At 47.0% G+C, this 15,112-nt stretch overlaps 1 protein-coding gene across 1 annotated transcript in view; it reads right to left on the reverse strand.

The window, feature by feature from the left end:
- Nucleotides 1–1,178: 1,178 nt before the first annotated feature.
- The window catches only part of LOC134012115 (phosphatidylethanolamine-binding protein 4), a 43,324-nt gene continuing 29,390 nt past the window's right edge, over nt 1,179–15,112 (reverse strand). Inside the window, exons 5-8 of the mRNA XM_062451774.1 lie at nt 10,529–10,574; nt 10,280–10,396; nt 4,538–4,654; nt 1,179–1,419 (exon numbers count right to left, since the gene is read on the reverse strand). Coding sequence (XP_062307758.1) covers nt 4,563–4,654; nt 10,280–10,396; nt 10,529–10,574 — 255 coding nt within the window. The 3' untranslated portion in view covers nt 1,179–1,419; nt 4,538–4,562. The remainder of the gene's footprint in view (nt 1,420–4,537; nt 4,655–10,279; nt 10,397–10,528; nt 10,575–15,112) is intronic.

Below are 15,112 nucleotides of genomic sequence, written 5' to 3' on the forward strand. Positions count from 1 at the left end.
TTTGAATTTAGAGCATTATAACCTCCACACCATGACAAGTCTTCATTGACAGTAGTGGAAACATGAGTACTCTATCCGGAGCAAGCGTCCGTTTACGGGCGCACATACCAAGTCCATTGTGTGCGTAAATTTACAAACTAAAAACTAACTAACTAAAAACTCTGTAATTAAACCTACTACAGAATTGTATAGACTCAAGAATGCTCTCAGATTAAATATGCTCAATGTGCCTATACAAAGACCACAATTTGTTTATTTTCACAAATGGTTTTGCCCGACAATGTTAACAGTTGAGTGTTGGTTAATATCCCTGACCACGTTGGTTATTCGTCACATATATTAATTTTGTGACCTTGGTTAGGTTGTGGCTTACATTGGTGTGACATAGAAGTAGGCAGTCTTATCGTAAAACCGTAGGCCCTCTACCTCTTACTTTTCAACTCAGGCAAGAGCCATTGAATAAGCTTATAAAGACAGTAATTGTCAGAGTTAATCGCTTGAAATATTGCAAGCGCTCAGTAAACCCAGAGGCTTGGCTTGCAGGGCGACAAGCAGCCGCAGTAGTGGAAGCTCCAAATAAGGCATTGATCCGGCACCGCCCCTCGTGCTCTGTATTTGGTTTGCAAAGTTCCGGTTAAGCAAACTGGTAAGTGGAAAAGTGATCGGAACCCGCAGCCATTAAAGGAACCGCAAAGACGAAACGTCATGGGACCTGTCACTAATGTAGTAACTGTTACCTAATTTAAAAGTGGTATCATATCACATTTGAGGAGTGATACAAAGGTGAGAAAAGCTTATGTGCTTAAGGGTAGCTTAGAAGCACACACTGTAGCCTGTAGACATGCACTGGCTAGCTGGTGTACCATAGGACAGCTTTACAAGTTTATGCATCAAAAGTTGAACATTCTTCTTTTGGTCCTACCGTTGCTGTGACTTGCTGGAGTCCAATGGAGGAGATCCAACAGGTGAAGTGTAGCCAACCAGTCACATGCCTACAAATGCTACCTTACCTAAGACATGAACACATGCCCTTGTGAATGTCTTTTGGTTTTGATTCATACTTAAATTGAGCCCTTGAAGTCATTATTACGACTGAAAAGACTTCCTAACCGACTTTAGGAACACTACAGAACTCCAGAGTAATAATCTGAAAGTGGTATTTATTTATAGCACCATTAACTCTGAATATTATGAATGAAATATCTGGGGTAATAACACAATTTATATAGCATATTACCTCAATGAAATGACACTGAAAATAGAGTGTGTGGGAGAGTCTGAATCACGCTTGATGTTCGGGGCGCTTTCTATCAGTCAGGGAACCCTGTGTCTCCTCTCCGCGGTGTGTAGGTGATCCCGCTGGGTGACGAGGGCAAGCCAGCTGTCATCTGTGGAGTTCGGCGGAACCTCCACCCAACACTGTAAATACAATCAGGTCAGCGACGGTGTTCGTTTTGTGACTACTTTCGATGAAAGTGCCAGGATGAATGTGTCCGTGGATGAATGTCACACACGTGTAATCAGTCAGCTAGATTCCTGCCTGATAGGACAAGTGGGAGAGCCCAGTGAAGCTCACCTCCGTTCCGCTTCACTGACACAGGTATGGAGGTGAACCTGCCAGGGAATTCCCTTTTACCCGAAACACTGCGAGGACACTGCCACTATCGTGACTTTCCTCCAGGGAAGCCTTTGTATGGGGTGGAGGATGGAAACTCAGTCAGCTGGAACAGAATACCTTTTGTATTTCCTCGACTGTCAGCAACATGAGTGGTCACAGAGGAGGAGGCGTCCAATTGGAGGCCCACGCTGGCCAGAACTATGGCGCTACTTTGCATATGGGGATTCCATAGAAGCACATGTTTGTCCTAGATGGGTATCTGTCTCATTTGAATACTGCGGAAAATATAAAGACACTATGGCTATATAATCAAATTAGTTGTGCTTTTCCAGCTTTGTGAGGGTCCATTCAAATGTCTGTTCCTCTTTGTTAGTGCATCGCAATGTGTGGAGAAATATAATCAACAGATCCTCATGGAACAACAGTTATGAAAGACTGGCCTGTATATCTTACCCTTCTGTAAGAGTGTTTCTGATGACGTTTGTGTTATGTTATGTTATGTGTTATGAGGAGTCAGGTGGCTGAGCGGTTAGGGAATCGGGCTAGTAATCAGAAGGTTGCTGGTTCGATTCCTGGCCTCGCAAAATGACGTTGTGTCCTTGGGCAAGGCATTTCACCCTACTTGCCTCGGGGGAATGTCCCTGTACTTACTGTAAGTCGCTCTGGATAAGAGCGTCTGCTAAAATGACTACATTTAAATGTATGTTTGGCATGACAGATAATGTATTGTAGAAACAAATATACCTGCACACATACATGCAAGATTAAAAAAAATTATGGGTCCACATAAAAATCATAGGGAAAATAGCACAGATTTGAAAGACAAAACACTGTTCCCCGAGAGTTGAGTGCAAATATAAATCATTTTACAATTAATGACAATGTATAAGCACTGTACAAGGTATAACCACTGCCAAATAAGACATTAGTCTGCAACTGTTCATCCAAAATGGATCATATCAGAGGACTTAGTAGTTGGGAAGAGAGCACCTAATACTGGCATGCACTAAGAATGTCACACTCAATCCACCGCATCCCACTCCTCAGTAATGAAATGATTTAACGAGGCTAAAATCCGAGTTTGCTGAAAGACAGAAAACAGAAACTGAGACTTACTCAAGTCATTATGCATATTAGAACACTACGTACGGTTAGGCAATTGAATTGATTACACAAATTCCTTTTAATTAATGTTAGTTTGAATAAATTAAGCCGTTATTAAATGCTTTTCCCGTATTATCAGGGGATGTGAGAGCTGGGATATTTTAAACGCAATATATTGCACATATTCACTCATTTTAAACTACATCTGTCACCGTTCCTAATCACAATATCTCAACCCTCTTGATAATTAGATCCAAATAACGTATTTGTTGGCACACAATAATGCTGAATACCAAACCCCAGCTGTTTTGGTGAGTTGAAGATTTGATATACAGAGAAAGTTAACATCTCGTGAAAAAACATCCAATAGATCTGAATGATCTGAGTTAGAAACGTTAAATAGATGTCATGCAATGGCTTTGTGTCCCCCCCCTGTATGAACTGTCATGGTTAAGATCTTACACGCAGACCGATGGACGCATCGTTGACCGATGCAAAGACTTTGTATGGGTTGAATACTTAGTTTGTTTGTTCGTTTTACCCTGTTTTGTTTGTCTCGTTTGTGAAATGCAGCGCTCCGACTTGATTCTGGGAGACAAACAAAGTGAACGCAAGACAATCGATCAATGATCTCCCAGAGTTCATCAAGAGGCCACATAGAGGTTTACCAAGGCTGGCTTAACCACCAAAGGAACAAAAACCTCCATTACCTACTACTGCCTGGTTCACTGATGAGACACCAAGCAGGGTCAATGAAACCACCAACAAATCATTGATCATCAAAACATCAAAGGCCTTCATGTAAATCCAGCCTTTTTCAGACATCTGGGGTATTGATACAAACTCTTCCCATAGGGCAAGCACTGGTAAGAAACCAATATTCCTTATGGGGGGTACTCTGACCCTGTCCTCTACAAAGGACTGTGGAAGTCTGAAAAGTGGACGTCACAGTCAAAAGGTTGAGAAGTTTATCCGTACCATCCTCTACAGAGCTGCCAGGTGAGCCCTTACGCAACCGCCTAAAGTTCAGCGCGGGTTCACCATTCTGAAGTTGGTGTTTAGGGACGTCTGAAAACACACCCTTGTCCTCCAAACGGAGACATCTCTCTCATCTCTCTGACACAGCCGCACTGGCTCAGAGAGGGAGAGGAGCGGTCAGTGGAAAAATGATAAACACACGTCACCGAAAAACAACACGAGCCACAAGACCCTCGCCATCCCCCGTCACGGTCTGTCACTGTCGGCTGGGCTCAGTAGCGCCAACAAGTATTTTAGTTCAAGTTCCACTGTGGCTTCCGGTTGTGTTGTGGTCTCAGTTTCACCTCCCACTTCCTTATTCGGCCCTGACGTATTTCCTCCCCTGATTTAGAGGCAACTCTTTCCACTCACAGACCCACGATATCAGACCAACTTCCCTTCCTTTCCAAAAGGGTTTGGAAAGTCAAGTAAACCCCCCTGATGGGGGCAATATGGAGACCTACATCAACACTCACAATCACCGTCTCTTCATGGTGCCACACACACTGGGAGAACCTGTCATTACGGTACATCTACAAGCACGCAGAGAACAATAGGAAGCGAGGGAAACCCTTCTTCAACTCCCTCTTCTGATAACATCTAGATATAAGTGTTCCCAGGTTCAAATCCCCCCTGTGCATCAATCTGGATACAAGCGTCTGCGAAATGAATACATTCTTATTATTACTACACTATTAGATATGTGGATGTATGGTGTGTGTATAGTATGTTAGAAGACTCCTCCTAAGACCTCCTGGTGTGGCTCCACGCCTGCCTTGCTCAGGTGATGCAGCACACCTGCCCAGCTGAGCCTGGACGTCTCCTAGTCTCTGTGGTTTTGGGTGAGGAACTGCACGGCGGCCACAGGTTGTCCCAGGTGAAACCTCCTGGCAAAGTCCTGAGGATCCCAGTTCCCTGCATCAACAGAGAGCAAGAAACAGTCATGGCACCTGTGGTCCTGGTCGTCACTGAACGTCACGCGGTGAGTGAAAGATCTCGGGAGGAATGTTTTCTCAATCACGGAAGAACCCCCCTCCCCCCCCCCCCCCCAACTACTTTGACTTTGAGGGTGTGAAGAGCAGCGACAGAGTTCACCGTGCGCACGCACACGTCACGCACGCGTCACGCGCGGCAACTCGACGCGGCGACATCCGAGCAGGAGAGACGAGCGTCTCGTTTGCGAACGCACGAGGACTGTGGCTCCCTGCTCCTCTCGGCGCTTCGGGGAGGCAGAGCACCGGGAGAGGAGCACGTGGCCCCCGGGATGTGAGTCACCGAGAACAGCACTGCTGAAAATAAAACATGTTTCTGTAATGATGGAGGTGGGAACGCGAAGACTCGTTGGCAAGAAGATATGATTCAATCTCATGGACTGTTTTTCCTCCCTCCCCTTTTAAACAAACACCAGACGGCCGTCCGGCTGGTATGACAATATCACTTCATGGGTTTGACGAGCCTCCCGTTCCTCCCAGCTCAACCTCCCGCTACCAAGACGACAGTAGAACCAGCTCTTAACATGGCAACATAATTGGTACCATTTCATTGTTCACTCACTGTCTTGTGTGAACTTATCCCTGTAAACAACACATAATGGTCAAGGGGAAAGGATTTGGGCTCATGCAGCAACCCTGTGGGCAGGGAGCATTTAATGGATCTAATTATAACGTTGTTGTCATGTATGTTTGTTTCACAACAACTGTGTTGATACACTAAAGTGACGTTGCAACTGAGGAGGTATATTAAGATGTCAAACCTTGCGTTGTTGTTTAGGGGAAAGCCCCACATGAGTCAAGTTCACCACAGTATCTGAAGCGGGCACTTTGTGTATATGTCTGTGTGTCTCTGTGTGTGTGTGTGTGTGTGCGCGTGGGTGTGTGACCTCACATATTTGTAAGCTTGAGAATAACCACAACGTATTTCTTGTCTTTAAAAGGAAAGGTCCAGCAGCCGTGTTCAGCTGAAGCTCAAATCGCACATGCGCCCGAATCTCCCTGTGAAGAATAACAGCATAAGCAGCTGACATCAGATAGCTCGGGACTCCAAGAACTGAATCTGTTCCACATTTGCAGAGCGAAGGTTTGTTTTCCACGATGATGGGGGGTGTTGATAGACACATCACTCATGGCCCCTCACTGGGCTCAGGTCTTAACCTATCTGTGGTTGTATGTCGTATGTTACTGTGTGGAACAACCAAGTATCACAACCAAGGAGACCTGTACATCTTATTGGGCCGTGACCAAAGTCTTGTCTTTGGTTCCTAACACACAGATTACCACACAAACAAAGTGTCCCACCTCCGAGATACCGATAAATGTGAGAATCCATGTAACAGTGACTCGCCATTAATCAAAACACATTTACAAGAAACTTTACGCTGATGTACATGTCTTAAAACAACCTAACAGGCTGATAAATTGCTAATAAACTGCCTCCGAGGCTGCAAGTACTGACATCGGTCACACCCTATCCTCTCTGCTAGCTGCTGTTCTGCTGTTTCCCCCTCCCTCCCTCCCTCGGTCGGTAGCGAGAGGAAGCTACGCTCTGTGGAAGCCACCACGGGGTCAAGTCGGGGTCCCGGCAGGTTCGGAGCTCAGCTGGCGGAGATGCTGAATAATAACCCGGAGACGATTGGTGCTTGGGTATGTGCCGGCCCGCGCAGCGCATCAGAATGGCACCCAGACAGGCCTTCTGTAATTGAGGGAGGGCAATAGAGTTAAGTGACCTGCACTTATGAAGTCACACAGGCCCCAGTGGCCCCCGTAGCCCTGAGCGACCCAGGGGAGATAATGCAACGCCTCTGCAGATCCCAACCCCAGTTTGGCTCACCTGAGCGGGGGCCATCAGCCCAGTGACCTGCCCCCCTCTGCACTGGGGGCTGGAGGATAACCAGCTTCAGGGCAGATGGAGTTGGAGCGGATTTAGATTGGATTTTTGAACGAAGGAACTTTGTATTTGTACATTGTTTGTATCCAATTTTGGTTGAAAATCCAAATCACACATGGTTCTGTTTAATGATGAGAGGAGTGTCACCGATTTTTGGAATACATTTCAGGATTATACAGGTCACAGTAAAGGTCAGCATGAAGGGCCTGGAAAGCCTCATGAGGTCAGGTCTAGACTCTGGTTCTGCCGTGTTCGGGCACAGACACACAAAAACACCTATAAATGACAATAGCGGGTGCTGTCACCCAGGCAGGGCCGCCATCCTGCAAACGCCCATATTTACACATGACCTTAAAATAGTCCGCAGTCTGTTTCTGCTCATTTGCGGGCCAGCAACGTGTTTCCACCTCTCTAATCTGCCTGCCAGTGGAAAGGGCTGATAGGACTGTCTCCCTCCCTCCCCCGTTTATGAAGAGCAGGGAGGGGGTGTGGCCGGTTGAGGTGGCGGCACTTCACTGCCACAAGGAGGAAGCCCCTGTTTAACTCCCCAGAGCAGAGCCTCGACCCCACATCCAAGACGCAAGCCCTCTACATCAGAAGGAAGAACGGATTAGCGTCTGAGCTAATGACATGTGACCCACGAGATCCAAACAACGCAATAGGCTCGACACACAGTAGCTACACGACACCTGCTGTTGAACTAGCCAGTTGCCACATGGCCTCCTCGAAGGGGGCCTTTGCAGACTGTGTTTGTGTAGGGATTCCTGGCTCCAGCTCAGGGGCCTAGTGGGGCTTCAGCCCTGGCACCTCCTCCTGACTCCAGAGCTCTGATTAATGGCAGGGGCTGTGGGTGAGTGGGAGACACAGATCTGACCATTACAACACTGCAACATTGCAAATGGCTTCAATTACTGAGGAGTGTGCTGAGCTGGCAGTATGGACGCTGGGAGCCGGGGTGAGTAGCGTTCACCTCCCAGCAGATAGCCTGGCTCCGAGGAGAACAGAGACCCCCTAATCCCCCTAGTACTGACCGCTGTAACACCCCACGGCAAGACGCTCTGAAAGACGGTCCGATTCAAGGAAGAACAGGACGACAACCTCCTAACGTGGGTACGTGTGTGTTGTCGCAAACGTTTCCCGGTTCTCCTCGAGAAATATCTGGGTTGGAGGGTGAAAGGAGGAAGCAAAAACTTCCCCTCTCACCATCTGTTCATGCCAGCTAAAACAGACAGGTCCACCCCTCCCTACTTCATTGTTACGGCAACACCTCTAAGCCAACACACTGGCACTGGAGCATTGAACAGCGGCGTGCCAAGTGGAGGGTTTGCCAACTGGCGGAAAAATGTCACCAGGGCCTGTGTGCCCACGCCTGCCCTCACCCCGGACGGTGGGAGCCCTGGCATTGGGGCACATTCCGAGAAGGGCATTCCCCACCAACATGCCCCTGTGCCCGGTGCCAGAAGCAAGGCCCGCCCCCTCTTTCCTCCGCCACTTGTGTAACAACCAGCTGTCTCCATCCGGCCCGCTGACCCACATCTCATCACCTAAACACAGGAGGCACAGCAGATCCCCCCACGGCGGGCCTCACCAACGCTCCGCTCCACCTCGCGCCACACGCACCACCTCGTTAGCCGAGGGGGACGGGGCCCGCGAGATGAAAAAGACAAAACAACGACGTATTCGAGGTGAAATTGAGTCAAGGATCGAGCCACTGGAAGTGGAAAATGATCATTAGGAGTCTCTTCCCACCCACGGCTGAATGCCTTCCCTTCGCAAATCACATCAATTAATGTCAGAGGCTATGAGAAATGCTCTCTGTGTCATACCACATGGAGGGAGGACAGTCGCTAATCAGTGAACATACTTATCGGGGGAGGTGGGGAGATATGGGAATCCCCCTGCTCCACTCGTCTAGGAGGAATATCAGTTTGTGGCCGTGCTAAAGCTTGGCTGATACATTGATTGCACGCGCTATCGAGAACACACCGACGCGTTCGTGTCTATCAGGTTCAACACACCGAGGAACAGCGCCGGTACCGAGGAATCGTGAGAACAGCTTTCACGCGACACGCACGGCCATGCTCTTCTCCATCCCATCCAGCGTTTTGCCATGCACAGTCGCTCATATTTGATTATCGGAGTGGAGCTTTGATATCTTAATTTCATTTCCTTTGGAGGGAGAGCAGAGTGTTACAGAGAGGAAGTGTTTGAGAGGGAGGTATGATGGAGAGTTAATGAGGGGTGGATTCAGTCTCATCTCTGGGCTCAATTGGATCACTGAGTGTTGTAAGGCCAACTGCACCTCTAACAAACATGGTTCCAAGCGGAAAGCAGGGGGAATCTGACAGCAACGTCAGCAAAATATCGAAAATATATCAAATGTTAGCGCTAATGTCAAGGACGGTTTATGAACTTGAACTTATCAGCATGTTTATGCTTCTGTGTAACCTAGAAATGCAGTTAAACTCTGGCGTATAATAAATAATAAACTGTAAATATTGGTATATTATTCATACCGTCAGTTTTTCTTTGCCTAAACTGCTTTTGACAAGGTGAATACCTTGATTAAAAAGACACATTTTCAAGTCAATCACCCGAAAGGCAAGTTAGATAAACAAACCACTCAAAGGGTGCATCACATTTGACACTCTCTCTTAGCATCTCAACATCAAACAATCATCAAGCCTAATGTAGTGGGATTGTTTGCTGACAAAGCTGTCAAAAACTTCAAACAGCCGAGACTGGCAGCCCTGCTCATTCAGACCCTCGCTCCTTGAAGTCTCAAACACCCTGATCTCTCCTCAAATCACTAGCGAAGCCTGCAAGCGGAGCCGACAAGTCGACACGCCCCTTGTGAGGTGCCTCCGAGTGCCATCACTCACTCCGGAAGGTTTTTGGGGTAAAAAAAAAAAGAAAGAAGAAGAAAGAAAAAATAAATAAAGAAACTTACAGAAAGCAACTCCCTGACAGAATTTTCAAGGGCCTTTCATGAAAGACGCTCATCAGTAGAAGAATCACCAAACTCTAAAGAGTGATAAAGCTGAGATAGATAAAACCCAGGAACTATTTAGACGATAAATCTGTTTCATTTCATAACTGTGTCTCTCTTGGCGATTCAAAATGGATGACATTTGGACAGGAAGGTGGCACCCAGAGCATCGCTACGTCAGAGGCTCCTGCAGGTGTGTGCAGGATGCACAAGCACCTGGCCCAGAGTCTGCCAGAACATGTGGCGCAAAAACAGTCTTGCTAACCTCGTTACAATGTTCCTTATTACGTTGAAGTGCTTTGAGAAAATGGTCTTCGGAAGCTGGCTCAAAACGCTTTAATTAGGCGCTCGCAATTATTGTCGTGCCTGCTATTTTACCTTTGCACAGCAGACAGCATATGTGGAGTGTAGGAATAGAGAAACTTAATGACAAATAGGCAGCATCAGAGCACAGGCTTTAGGGTTCCGTATGCTCGTGATATAAAGATATTCACTTTGGTAGAGGTATATATAGTTTACATATGGTTTGAAAGGTAACAGGTTTAGAGTATAGAAGTTGTGAATGTAAGTGAGTGAGCAGCTGTGGTACAGTGAGGGTAGTTAAAGTTATTAATAACTGGAACAGACCAGAGCCTGTGTTTCGAGGCAGGCACGAGTGGAGGTCTTACCCATGGATGACGTCTCCATCTTGGTGAGGATCAGTCGTTGGTTGGCGGGCTGCTCATATACCAGGAACTGGTAGCGATGCAGACCAGACTTCTGCGGAGGGGTCGGGGGGGAATAGTCTACAGGAGGGAAGAGAAAACTGTCACTTCTGCGGAAAACCAGAACATGTATTTCATATTAAAACTGAAGAGAGTAAGGTGAAGGTATTATCCGTTTGGTTGTGCAGTAAGCGGGCCTGAGATGATACGCACCAGACAGAGTGGTTCCCCTCACCTCCCCTCTCCTCAGTGAAGCACCCTGTTGGGTCAGGAACAGCAGCGGTCAGACCCTCAGGGGCTGAAGAGCCCAATGTGTGTGCAAGTTTAATATGGAAGCTTCGAGACAGTAAGGTTCCATTAAAAAACTACAGCCAGGGGAGTGATTGTGAGAAGCCAGTCATTCGTCACCTGAGGGTTGAAAACCCTGGCTTAGACGAAGCCGGGCTTAAGCTCCTGCTGTTCAGGAGACTCCAATCTTAGGCTCTATCTTGGCTTAAACGTGTCAGCGCTTACTACGTTAAGTATCCGCAATATTTAATATCTGGAGACAAAGACAACTCCCTGGCAAATTAAGTCTGTGATTGGATTCCAGGATCGCACATTCCCATATTATTAATTGTATATTAACTTCCTGTTGCCTAGAAACAAGGAACTGTGTGGACTGAAAAGAGCTGAGGATATTTTTTCATGATCATGTCCTATAATTGTCAGGTTAAACTGATTCACTGGGAGCGCATGGTCAGGATCTTCCCTGCAAATAGCACTGTGGAATGTTAGTTTATTAAACTTGATTGCTTACTGTCGTAAGACTGCATGCTTGTGTGGGAGGAAAAGACCTAAATATGATGTTCGTGAAAGCTTCCAAACCCTTTTGAGGTTACAATGGAAGTCCCCACGCCATCAATTACAGTGCTGTTGTTATCACGCCAAAATATATTGACATATATTGAAAAATAAATGCCAATTGAAAAGGAAAACCGAAAAATGATTTTCGTTTTCGTTTTTTTTTTGTCATGGTAGTTTGTAGAACACTGTCCTGTACTTTCCCCAGCGAGCAACAAGACGACCACATCTTCCTGTTGCTGTCAGACCAGGTCTCAGCACTCTGTCCTCCCCTGTGGTCCGTTCAACACACACAGGCGCCCCCCACAGGACAGCAGAGGCATAGCAAAGGGACTGAACACCACACACGGTAGCTGCCTTTCCCATGAACACCTATCCAATCTTAAACGCATCACACAACAGACAGAATACCACAAGAAACCTGAGAAAGAAACAAAAAACAATAACAAAAAAACGCAAAATTATCCAAAACCCAAATAGTCCCGAGGGCTCATTAATCACAAGCAGTTACAGAGAGCTACACACACTGAGGAGGTCTGTAAAGCTGTTACCCAATCTGCTCCCTGTGACGTGTGTGTGATCGTGAGGGAAGCTGGATGGCTGGTGGCTGACACAGGGACACGACAGCCACAGGGAACGTAGGCACCCTGCCTCACCGGGAGGCGGGCCGCCACGGTCCAGCGAGCTCGGACAGGGGCCCGACACGGCCTGAGAGGGCTACGGCGCTAATTGCAGATCCCGAGGCTGTGAGACACTGGATGGGACAAACCCCCCGGATTTGACCTTTCACCTGGCGTCCATGGAAGCGGATCGGTTACTAGTGTTTATGCTCCTGATGATGCGCTCGCAGACCATCGGGAACGCAGACAGCGAAATGACGATTTGTTATTGATGATTACATTTACATTTAGCCATTTAGCAGACGCTCTTATCCAGAGCGACTTACAGTAGGTACAGGGACATTCCCCCGAGGCAAGTAGGGTGAAGTGCCTTGCCCAAGGACACAACGTCATTTGAACTGGCAACCTTCAGATTACTATCCCGATTCCCTAACCGCTCAGCCACCTGACTCCATCCATGATACTTATGAATGCTTCGTCTCTGCGGGTCCTTGTGGGTGCAGATCGTGCGGCTGTGTAATCCACGGCACCATTTGTCGTGAGGTAATTTCCTGCTGAAGTGAGTGTGTTCACTTTGATCCTTCCATCAGAGCCCAATTGTCTCCGCTGCTTTTCTTGATGCATGTGGTGTGTAATACAAAACCATACTCCCATCTTTCTTGACAGAAAATCAATCCATGACATGATTCATCAATTAATTTGTCTACACACAATAGTATTGGGAGATTCTGTCATTCGTTCACTATACAAAAGCTGCACGTATCACTACATAAAATCAGTATAAACGCACAGTGTGGCACAAGAGCAATGCTGGCGCTCAAAGCGAGACAAAGTGCTGCTTCTGTGGAATAGTTTCAAACAGAACTTGTAGCCTGCGCTGATCAGCGCGAGATGAAGCTTTATTTAGAACAGGCGAAGAGACCCAAAGCCTGCTGGATTCAAACCGATCGCCATAGCAACAGGTAGTCAACATTTGAGCAATGCAACTCATATTTTCCTCACTTCTTCGTGTTCTGTTCTCGCTCGCTCTCCGTGGAACCCAATGCCCTTTCGATTCACGGCAACACTTAATAACAGCTAAGGAGACATTTGAAAAAGACAGCTTGTGAAATCGGATACAAAAGACATCAACGTGCACAAACTCTGTCTTTGACATACATGTTTGGTCATCTAATCTGACTTTTCAACATTCAGTAGAAAGGCATATCATGTCACGGAAGTGACTTCCAGTGGGAATTTGAACCTGCAATCTCTTTATCTGCAGTCCAATACTCTCCCACTGAGCTATACCTATCCTCCCTAAATATAATAAACAAAAGCTGGTCCCAGTGGCGGCTAACTTTTCCAGTTCCAGAGTCGAGGAAGTTGATCTGAGGTAGTGGAGGTGAGGTCTCGCAGGTCTGAGCAGGTCTGCAGGGAGACCAGCTCACACCTATCTCCATGACATTCTCACATGTTGGACGCCCCCCCCCCCTGGGGGGCTGTCACGGGGGCGTGGTCTCCGGGTGTGAAAAGGCCTGATCACAGGTTGACGGACAGCAACTGGCTGTGTTAATTATTTGCAAGTCAAAAGAGGGCGTGGACAGCACGACTGTGATCCAGGAGTGATAATTTGATTCTTTTTATAATAGAGGTAATAACAGGGTATATGTCTCTGGGCTTTCCACAACAGTGTCCGTGTACCTCGGAGGTACTTAACATCATTCAACGGCAAAGTTAAATATTGGAATTTTTTGGTGTCCAGTGAGAAATGAAGCTGTACTGAACATTGTGCACACAGTACAGTCAGATCTTACAGTAGATGCTGCAGATGCGGTTCTCATGCAGTAAATCAATGAGTGTTTTGTAAAGGGGATTCAGGCACTGCATAGAGTATTGATGGAGCTTAATCTTTGATCGATGCCATCATAGGATGGACATCTACTTTGAGCTCAAGGTAAGAAAAGAGCCAATCATTTGAATGCACTGTCCTTCACATGCTGTTGTACAGTTTGGTATGCATTATGTGTGCTAGGTCAAGGCCCATAATTTCATATTATTATCAGATTACAGACAAATAAATAAAACATGTTTTATAATGGTAGATCAACATGATCAACAAGAACATCATATGTCACCATTAGGAAAAAGAAAAAAAAAGTGTACAGTATCAATCAACTATCAGGTTGTTCACAATGAATGACAGCGTAACCGGTATTGGAACAGTACAACTGACAGCATCTCACATGAATCCAAATGTCCCGCAGCGGAATTTCACACGCGTTATAAGGAACACAGATATCTGCTCCAACATATTAGAACAGAACGTTTTAGGCCCGCGTGGATGCAGAGGAGTTGATATGACAAGACGCATTCACAGCGGATCCCTGCGAGTGGCGCTCTGCGTTCCTTGCCCGCGTGTTGATATAAAAGAAAGAGGCTGCATGGGCAGGAATCCTCAGTCAGAACTCCTTAGGTGGGTGTCTGGGTGGGTGGACCGTGGAGGGGTATCAGGAATGCCCGCTTGCCCAACCACCCTTCTCTCCTCGTCTGAGTGGGTGAGTGCTTCCCTTTGTCAGCAAGAGTTACTCATCCACCGGTCCCCCCCCTCTCTCTCTCTCTCTCTCTCTCTCTCTCTCTCTCTCTCTCTCTCTCTCTCTCTCTCTCTCTCTCTCTCTCTCTCTCTCTCTCTCTCTCTCTCTCTCTCTCTCTCTCTCTCTCTCTCTCTCTCTCTCTCTCTCTCTCTCTCTCTCTCTCTCTCTCTCTCTCTCTCTCTCTCTCTCTCTCTCTGCTTCCTCCACCCCCCCCCCCTTTCCTGCACACCCCTGAAAACCCACACCTACGACACTCAGCACCCACGTCCTCCTTCTTATGCAGTTATGAGAGCATCGCTCTCCTTTTTCACTCGCAGGCAGGCTAACAGACGGGGAAGAGAGAGCAGGACAGATGGTGTTCACAGCTCTATTTCTGAGGCTGGACTGTACCACCACCGCCACCCCTCCCCCTATCCCGCTCACGCCAAGCTCATGAGTGCCTCCTCATCTTCGCCTCCCTGAAGTCTCCATTCATCGCAGGGGTATATTGTGAATTAGTATTCAGTCTCGCTAAAGAAGCACGCAGTTTAGCGGATTCGATACTTGTTCGAAACTTGCTGACAACAAAATAATGCAAGAGAGAAAGGGAGAGACAATCACGTAATCCCTTTTGAATATAACTTGTTCATTAGGAACAAAGAGCGTACGGTAGATCTTGTATTGAGGTGTGTTTTGTTAAACGCGTTAAATCAATAATCTCTGTAACAAGTGAAATCCACATTTGTCTGCTGGCCTTGATACAATGAAACACAAACCATCAT

Source organism: Osmerus eperlanus, chromosome 25, assembly GCF_963692335.1.
Source record: "Osmerus eperlanus chromosome 25, fOsmEpe2.1, whole genome shotgun sequence".
NCBI classification, from domain to species: domain Eukaryota; kingdom Metazoa; phylum Chordata; class Actinopteri; order Osmeriformes; family Osmeridae; genus Osmerus; species Osmerus eperlanus.